General features: G+C 32.8%; 2 protein-coding genes across 2 annotated transcripts; both read right to left on the bottom strand.

Moving 5' to 3' along the window:
• Window positions 1-1,157: 1,157 nt before the first annotated feature.
• LOC146886113 (uncharacterized) lies at window positions 1,158-3,711 on the bottom strand. The gene is made up of 4 exons (XM_085673306.1): window positions 3,215-3,711; window positions 2,116-2,229; window positions 1,410-2,025; window positions 1,158-1,322 (listed from the first exon to the last, which is right to left on the bottom strand). The coding sequence occupies exons 1-4, from the start codon at window positions 3,709-3,711 to the stop codon at window positions 1,158-1,160; spliced, it is 1,392 nt and encodes a 463-aa protein (XP_085529432.1).
• Window positions 3,712-4,379: 668 nt separating this feature from the next.
• On the bottom strand, window positions 4,380-8,764 carry LOC114183657 (protein SULFUR DEFICIENCY-INDUCED 1-like). The gene is made up of 4 exons (XM_028070746.2): window positions 8,476-8,764; window positions 7,323-7,535; window positions 5,590-5,745; window positions 4,380-5,091 (listed from the first exon to the last, which is right to left on the bottom strand). The coding sequence occupies exons 1-4, from the start codon at window positions 8,596-8,598 to the stop codon at window positions 4,690-4,692; spliced, it is 894 nt and encodes a 297-aa protein (XP_027926547.1). The 5' UTR covers window positions 8,599-8,764; the 3' UTR covers window positions 4,380-4,689.
• Between the last annotated feature and the right edge of the window lie 173 nt (window positions 8,765-8,937).

Below are 8,937 nucleotides of genomic sequence, written 5' to 3'. Positions count from 1 at the left end.
GGCGAGATTACATTTCGCCCAAGAATCTCATCTCTCGCTTGGGCTGCGAGTTAAGCCACCATCCGAATGTTATTCGAACTCTCGCTTAGGCGAGAGGCTCTCGCTTGAGCGAGACGCACTTTCACCCAAACAACAAATCTCGCCTGCGCGAGATGTGCAACCAAATCACTCAAGACACACACGGGTTCTCGCTTAGGCGAGACACACTCGTCTAAGCGAGATGGTTTGTCGCCCAAGACCAAATCACCTCGCTTGAGCGAGATGCTCGAGCAGAAAAAGGTTTATGAGTCCCTGCATATTTCGCCTAGGCGAGCCTGGCTCGCCTGAGCGAGACATGCAGACTCTGGCAATGTTTCACGCACACAACAACAACAATCGCACCCAAAAATACATTCCAATTTCATACCATTCATTCAACACAATCTCATTAGACATATATGCATAATTGGACACGAAAATAGGTCCCCAACAACCTAACTTTGCATAATCACAGTATATACAGTGCATAACCCCATTATATTCATGCTTTTAGGCCAAAAATTCAATAAAACAGTACCAAAACCCATAACTCCCAATTCCCTCATGTGCAACACGAAATTCAGAACATAGTTTCATCAAAGATCATGCAGGACAATACGATAAACACAGAAATTCGGGCTCAACTCCCCTAACCTGGATCTTTTGGCTTAGTATTGGATTACTTGAAGCTTCTAAAAAAACACCAACAACCCCCTTCTTTGCCTATCCCTCAATTCAGTCCCAAAACCTCCCTCAATCTGCCAATACCCTAAAACTCGTGCTCTCTATTCGGGAAAACAATTCAGCTTGCCAAAACCCTCAATTTCCCCCAATTTGCCCTTTTATTTCTACTAAGGTCTTCTTAACCTATTCATATTCAAGGCACACATAGGACTCGAACCCAAGTCCTCACACACAATAAAGTACTCTCAACCAATTGAGCTAGTACTTTTCCACGTCATACTCATTAGAATTTAATGTCATAAATACACTACCTCCCCGCATTTATTAATTATTTATTTATTTAATTAATTAAATTCTGCAGATCTTACACTATTAGCTAGAGAAAATGTAATAAATGTGAGGCGTAAACATGAAATTATCGACCATACCTGCACAAAATGTGAACCGTTAACATGTCATATACTGATCATTCGATGTTGCCTTATATCAACGGGTGGTGTAGAACGTAGTTGAAGTATTGTCATATTTTGAACCAATGACAAACACACTAATATGACATTGTATTTATTAGCAATAACATATCCCATGTCAGGTATAATCATCCATTTGTCCATGTTACCCTGAATATAATAAAATGTCAATGTTATAAAAATTATTAATAAAAATAACATGTCAATTTTAATTCAAAGTTAAGTAAAAGAAAATACCCCAGAAGTTGAATCTACTAGCAAGAACTTCCTTAGTTCTTCGACTCGGTCATAACTACATAATAATCTCGCATAATCGTTACGGTATTGACTCAATTCTTTAAATAAATCATGTCGGATAAGTGGCCAAGAGTCTTCACCCATACCCAACAAAGCAGCAATGCATTTGTATCCACAATGCCCATTAGCAATGACATCAACGACATCAAGAATATAAGGGTGACAAATGACATGAAATTGATCTATCATAAGTATTCGTTTTTGTTGCATATATTCATAAGTACCCTCTGCCCTTGCCTTTGCCTTAGATTGAAAATCTTTCTTTCCCAAATGACTATCATGGAAGGCGTCCACGTGGTCAAAATATGAGGGGTCACGCTTAGTAGATCTTTCAAATCTATAAGCTCGAGTCTTTTGGGCACCCTTAGTTTTAACTTTATGCATCAGTGCAATCATTGATGTTTGTTCCGGACAAACAATTTCTCTCAACTTGTGCTTGATTGTGACTTTTCCTGTAATGTCAACTTCTTTGTATCGATTAATCAAGAGATTAATTTCTTGTTGAATGCCAAACTCTGGTATTGATTCAGCTGATAAAAGATCAGAGAAACTCAATCTACTCCACATAATGTGTAATTCACCTAGAGGTATCACACCAGCGTCATATCTAGCTAATACACATGCATAAGGTAAACCATATGTTTACCTCAACATACAACCACAAAGTTCACTATCAAATCCAATGTTTTTAACCCGATCAACCTCATTAGCAATGAGTATCAGAGCAAATCTTGATACAACACCCACTAGTTTCTTGTACCTGATAATATTGAAATCATGAGTCTTGACATGTAGGCTTCTTTCAAATGACGCCTTGATTTCGTTATGTTGCAACATCATAACATTGTGTATTGCATCCCAACATGAACACAAGTCACCCATATTGTTTCCCAAAACTTTCTTTAAACTCCAGTGGGCTGACTCAACTCTAAAATACATGAAATCAAGAAGAATAACATGTTAAACAAGAAAGTATAAAATAAAATTTAAATTTATTTGTCGTTGTTTGTCCCAAATGCATTACTTTGTCTGTCCATGCCTTCACAAATCTTTCTTTGTAAGGAATTATCCATGTGTCGTTAATATATTCAAAAAAACAAAGGCCAAACATTACAAACATAGTGAAATCGCATGACGTAATCCGCAAAAGTAGATATATCTCGACAATCCATCACATTTTCCCATGCATCCAAGACAACGTCCCATGAGTCCATAGAATTAACTAACATTTTACACTTGGCTCTAACATTCTTCTGAATGTGGAAACGACAAAGAAGATGATAAGATTCAGGGAACACAATGCTTATGGAATTCATTAAAGCAAGGTCTCTATCATTTACAATGACTTTAGGGAAACCATCACATGTGATAAACAATTCTTTTAGCCTTTGGAGACCCCAAATGAAGTTATTCTGTCGTTCACTTGATAAAAACACAAAGGCAGCAGAGAAAGTCAGGCCTATCGATGTGACACCAACTATCTCAAGAAGAGGCAACCTATATCTGTTGGTTTTATAGGTGCTATCCATCAACAAAACAATATTAAATGCATCCAACAATTTAATTGCATTAGGATGTGTCCAAAAAAGCTCACTGACCTCATCAAAATCCTCGACACATCTACTCCAATGAATGTATTTATCGCGTTCTAATAACATCATCAACTGTTGTAATTCAATTTTGCACCCTCTTAAAGATCGCTTATAAGTATATCTCGCATTATACAACTGTTTTATTGTTGTGACATTATTTCATTATTTTCCTTAAGGGTGAGCAAAATGTTTGCAGGCTTAACTTGACTCTTAGTCACGCCGATAAGCAATGATTGTTCATCTGACTTTAATCTACCAGCATAGGGATGACCAACTAAAGTTTTAGAGAGATCATGATTATGACACCCAGATATCACTTTCAATACCCAACCATCTCCACTAGATATTGGTTTACCTCTCAATTTAAAAGGACACTCACATTTCCTTGTCTCGGTTATACTAGGTTGAATGTCAGATTTATATTTTCTATACTTCCCACCTCTTTCACATCCTAGCAACACATATGTCTTTCTATCAGGTTGACCATTAGCTGTATCAGATTTTATAATAACAATAACAAAACCAAGTTGAAAAGCAACACCTCGTACCCACTCAAGTAAATCATCATGTGTAGAAAATACTTCTTGAGTAGTAAAATTTACAGTGTAATCGCCATTGATCTCAAGAATAAAGATTGAAGAATCTTCCATATTTAAGCTATGGTTCACTCCTCGGAAGTTAGTCAATTCTTTAAAATAAACTCTTCCATCTCCAAATTAACCAATTATAACAGCCTAAAAAAAGAATAACACATAAGCTAAGACAGTGCAAAATACATATACAACTAATTAAAAACGGAAACATTGATTTTCAGAAGCCGGTAACATCGGTTTTCAGAAGCTGGTAACACCGATTTTCAAAATCTGGTAACACCAATTTTCAAAAGCCGGTTCTTTCTCATCGCTTTCAAAAAATTGCTTGTTACGGCTTTCACAAACCGATTTTTATAGGTTTCATAAGCCGGTATATCCCAACGGCTTTTACAATATGTAATTTCCAACTTTCAAAAGTCGGTTTTCATTTAGTAAATTCTTTCACACTTATACTAAAGAAAGAAAAAACGTGTTTTAATCAAATGAAAATGTTAACAAAACTTTTCGAATGGAATGAATCTTACCTGGATGAAGTTGAATAATGTGGAGGAGGAGGAAAAACTGAAAGATGGCAAGATTCTTGATAGGAAGAACGAAAGAGAAGAAAAATTCTTCAGAAACAGCTCCAACATTAAAAAAGAGCAACCATTCGTTAAGTGGTGGTGCACTGAGAGTACGAGTGAGGGAAAAATTGTTTTAGGGAAGCATATTTATAAAAGATGAAGTTGTTGAAAAATAAATAAAGTTGGTAAGCAGTGAGTAAGCAATAATTACTGCTTAACTATTCATATAATGATTTTTATTTATTTTTTCTAGGGACATTATGGTCTCTACACAAAAATTGAGGTGCATGAAGAAAAATTGGGGGTACAAGAAGAAAACCCCTCATTGAAGTTCATAAAAACAATAGTCTTATTGTTTTTTTCTTCACATTATTAATTTACATCAAGATCTTCACTCATTCAATTCCTCACTCTTAAAAAAAAAAAGTAACACTCTCAGTCCATCAAAAATCTATACACAAAGTATAGGAATTTAACAAGCTAATTGATCTCTAAATGAAGAAATCTCCTCAAAAATTGGAAGTCTCTTTGATCTAATTGGGGCCCATTCATTCACCAACCGTTCAAGGCCTTTAATAAACTCATCATCCAGGCCCAAAAGATCTGACAATTGTGGAGGAGGTAGCATGGACCTCAACTCCTTTAGCAAATCTTGGATCCGTTTCCTTGATTTGCTATCGTCTGAGCCTGGAAGGTTTCCTTTTAACACAGCTTCAAGAATAACTTGGGCCTCCTCATATTTGGCTTGTTTAACGAGACACAGGCCCAAGTTATAGGCCTTGTTACAGTCTGGATCAATCATTTGGGCTTTCCGATACACCACTTCCGCCATCATGTAGTTCGTCTTTTGCATGTAGGCCCAGCCCAGGTTTCCCTGTACATTTAACAACGCTAAAATATGTAACTGTCCAAAAAACAATGGTAATAACCTAATAGGTCAAATACACTCTTTTATTCTTTCAATTTCCTTTTACCATTTTGAATGTTGTCAATTTAATTTACTTTTAAAAAAAATAATATGATATCTTTCATCAAATTATGACACATGACATGATTAACAAACGATATACCATCAGTTAAAATTGATTTTCAACGAGACTGACACATGACATGAGTGAGAAGTGTTACGAAATATTGCATTAATGTTATCAACCATAAATTAAAAAAAGAAGAAGATTATTTTAACATTTTTATTTTTAAAAATGAAACCAGGTTTATAGCATTCAAAATACTAAGATGAAATTGAAAAAAATATTATAATATTGAAATAAAAAGAATCTATTTAACCTATAATCTTAAAAAGTCAAATCAAGGTAGAAAATAAAAAGGTTTATTAATAAGTAAAAGGAGAGGTTTGTTTGAGATAAAATACCAGTAATCTTGAAGTTTCTTGTTTAATAGAGACTTGGAACTTTTTGCCATGAGAGCGTGCTGTCTTGGTGGGTTTTCCATTGAAGGCCTCACCTTGGTAGATCAACTTCAACTTTCTCTTCAGCAATTCTATTTGTTCATCTATTTTCCCACATTTCTATCACCAACAAATCAAATTTTAAGTATAATAAACTTATTATAAACCAAACAATAAAGAATCTTATTTATAGCACCGACAAATAATAAAAACAAATTAAATTATACCAAAAAAATATGCATATAGATAAGTATAAGTATTTGAGATTTGCGAGGTTTTCTTCTCTTTTTAAACCTCTCATGATAATCATACCGTATAACTGAAAGAAAGAACATGAAACAATGTAATAAATTAATTAATATAGTCCTTTCATGTTTGGAACTTTCAAGGGTTTTACCATTGAAAAATTCGATTAATAACTAAAATTTTGTTTCGCATGATTAAGAAATAATGAATGTCACTTATTAAAATAATATCACTCTCTCAATAATGCATTTCTTCTGCAAATACAAATATTGATAGGGTTTAATTGGAGCCAAAATAAAAATAAAAAACTGAGAATATCAATAGCTTTGAATTTTGTTTAAAGGTTAAAACTACAATTATTTGAGAAGTCAGTTTCAGATGGAGGGGGTAAATAGAAAAGAACAAAAAAAAAAAAGAAGAAGAAGGGAAGCAAATAGCATAGACTCCAATTTTGGAGAAATTACTTTACTTCACACAAATAGAAAAGAAAAAGGTTATATTTAGTGGACTTAAATATAATTAAATTCTAACTAACTTGATCCTATTTAATGATATTCTTATGTTCACAATTAAGACCATCAACAAATATGATTGAGGATCATTTACAAAAATAGTTATACTTATTTATTTTATAAAGTCAGGAGCATTAAATAAATCAAACTAAGCATAGTCTTAATCAGCGAAATAACGTAATAAAATATTATTACTTTGTTCTCGTAAATTAAAAAAAATCTTGAACACTTATCATCTTTGAAATGATTGGACAATGAAAAGAATAGTTGGATCATTAAAAAACATGATAATATTCAATGTTATAAAAGTTTTAAGAGTATAGGGATCTTAAACAGGGATTCATTTATAAAAGTTTCTTAAACCATTTTTTGTGGTCCTACAACACTTACTTGTATCTCGTAATTATTAAATAAACACATAATTGATTTTGTAAACAGTTTTAAAAACTTCATATTTTTGTATTTTTTATTTTTACTGAATAATGTTTTAAATAAATTTTATGTAAAAATAAACTTAACTTTGCTTGAAAAAAAATGTGTTTTTACTTTGAAGAAACAACAACTATATCACTCACCTGGTTTCAAATAAACTAGATATGCCACATAAAATCTCCCACTAGTAAATTTTAATTTATTGCAAAAATATAAAATTTAAATATATATATATATATATATATATATATATATTGTCCATATAATCAAATTTTATATAAATGGTACAACAAAATACTATTTAGATTATTGACTGATTTTCAACAAGTAGTATTAAAATTTTATTTTATAGATGTATAAAATTTGAGGGGACCAATTACATAAAATTTAGTAAAATTAAAAAAAGAAATCTTTTATTTATGTCATAATTTTTGTTTGTATAAAAAATAATCAATATTTTGTTTGTTGAAGTAAGTTAAAAGAGGTTAAAAAGGAGATTAATTATACCTTGTAAAGATCAATGAGTACATTATCAAGGGATTCTTGGGATTGTTTGGAGCAAAGGCCTCTGAATGAAGAAATTGCTTCAATGGCTTCTTCTGATCTGTCCAATTGCTTCATCACCACTGCCATGTCCTTCAGAGCACTGTCCACTTTGTCCCCACAATTTATTGCTTTCCAAAATAACACAATTGCACCTTCCAAATCCTTCACCACCAGCTTCATAATTCACATCATTTAATTTATTAATTTCCAGATTAATCATAAACTGAATTTTACACAATTTAATATTCTACCTCCTGTTATTTGATTTTGAGTTTTTGTTCTTAATTTCAAGATAAATAATAAACTGAGTTTTACATCTTTTAATTGGTTTAAAGTTTGTCTTGTTAATTTCAGGATAAATAATAAATTGAACTTTAGGTGATTTAGTTAATGTTCTACTTCTTCTTATTGGTTTAAAGTTTGTCTATAATAAACTGATTTTAGGTGATTTGATGTTCCACCTCATTTAAAGTTTGTCTTGTTAATTTGCAATAAATAATAATAAACTGAATTTTAGGCGAATTAATGTTCTACCTAGGTTTGTCTTATTAATTGTGTAAGAAATCAAATTATAAGTAATTTAATGATTTATAGTTATTAATTTCCTAATTTTAGTTTCATTTAGATCATGTGCAAGACTCTTGTTTTCCATTTATGAGGATAAGTTTGATTTGATTTGATTTGTTTTTTTTTTCTTCTTTTATAGGCAGATTTTACATTCTTACATTTTAATGTGTCACGCTAGCTAGGATTTCAAAGTTTCACAGTGAATTTAAAAAAAAAAAAAAACAAAAACTCTATGCTAAGCTTAGAAACACACACGGTTCATGAACCAAACAACAACGAAAGCGGGAATCATGAATCACACATCAAATAAATCAACCGTCGGAACAAATATGAATCTCGATCTCAATATGAACCTCAGATACACAAAAACAACTGGTGTAATTTAGAAACCAATCAATTAATCAATCCCTGAAAAAAACAAAGACACAAACGAAAAACGCCATAACAGGATAATTCAGTGTTCATGGAAAACGACGAACGAAATCACGTTTCCTTAAAGAATGAATCTAAATAATTTGAGATTAAAGCAAAGAAAGAGGTGATGTACCTGGGCGTGTTTTGCTCTGACATAAGGGGAATCTCCATAAGGAACCTTGTGAAGTACATGGAAAAGGTCTTCTTTCTTGCCTTTTGAGGATCTGTTGTTGGAGGCACTTGTTTCTTCCATCATTGTGGCGAGACACAGAGAAAACACAGGTAAAACAAGAAACAGCAACAAAACTTGGTGTTCTTCTTTTCTTTCCTCTTTTCCGTTAGTTAGGATTTCACGCTTTCGAGTTTCAACGACAACGCAACTTGTGTTGAGGTTCAAACAAAGGGTGAGAACAACGTTGTGAACCTGGTCAGGTTCGCGTCCACCTTCATTTTCTGTCAGAGTTTTCACGCTGTTGAGTCAATCAACGACTGTGAGCGAAGTTGTCCAGTATGAGGGACACGTGGCAGCGTATGATCTCGGCTTTGGAAACAACGTGCTTCGCTTCAACCGTATACAGATTAAGCCAAGAATAAA

Source organism: Vigna unguiculata, chromosome 5, assembly GCF_037176805.1.
Source record: "Vigna unguiculata cultivar grain cowpea cultivar isolate G323 ecotype 2 chromosome 5, ASM3717680v1, whole genome shotgun sequence".
Classification (NCBI taxonomy): Eukaryota; Viridiplantae; Streptophyta; class Magnoliopsida; order Fabales; family Fabaceae; genus Vigna; species Vigna unguiculata.
The sequence above is the reverse complement of the archived record's forward strand: the minus strand, read 5'-3'. Positions and strand labels throughout refer to the sequence as shown.

Coding starts and splice junctions, on each gene's coding strand:
- LOC146886113 (XM_085673306.1), bottom strand. CDS start 3,711: ATGGAAGATTCTTCAATCTTTATTCTTGAGATCAATGGCGATTACACT. Junction 2,026..2,115: donor CTTTGTGGTTGTATGTTGAG/GTAAACATATGG, acceptor TATGTGGAGTAG/ATTGAGTTTCTCTGATCTTT. Junction 1,323..1,409: donor TAGTAGATTCAACTTCTGGG/GTATTTTCTTTT, acceptor TATTATATTCAG/GGTAACATGGACAAATGGAT.
- LOC114183657 (XM_028070746.2), bottom strand. CDS start 8,598: ATGATGGAAGAAACAAGTGCCTCCAACAACAGATCCTCAAAAGGCAAG. Junction 7,536..8,475: donor TCAGAGCAAAACACGCCCAG/GTACATCACCTC, acceptor TGAATTATGAAG/CTGGTGGTGAAGGATTTGGA. Junction 5,746..7,322: donor TACTCATTGATCTTTACAAG/GTATAATTAATC, acceptor TGTTGGTGATAG/AAATGTGGGAAAATAGATGA.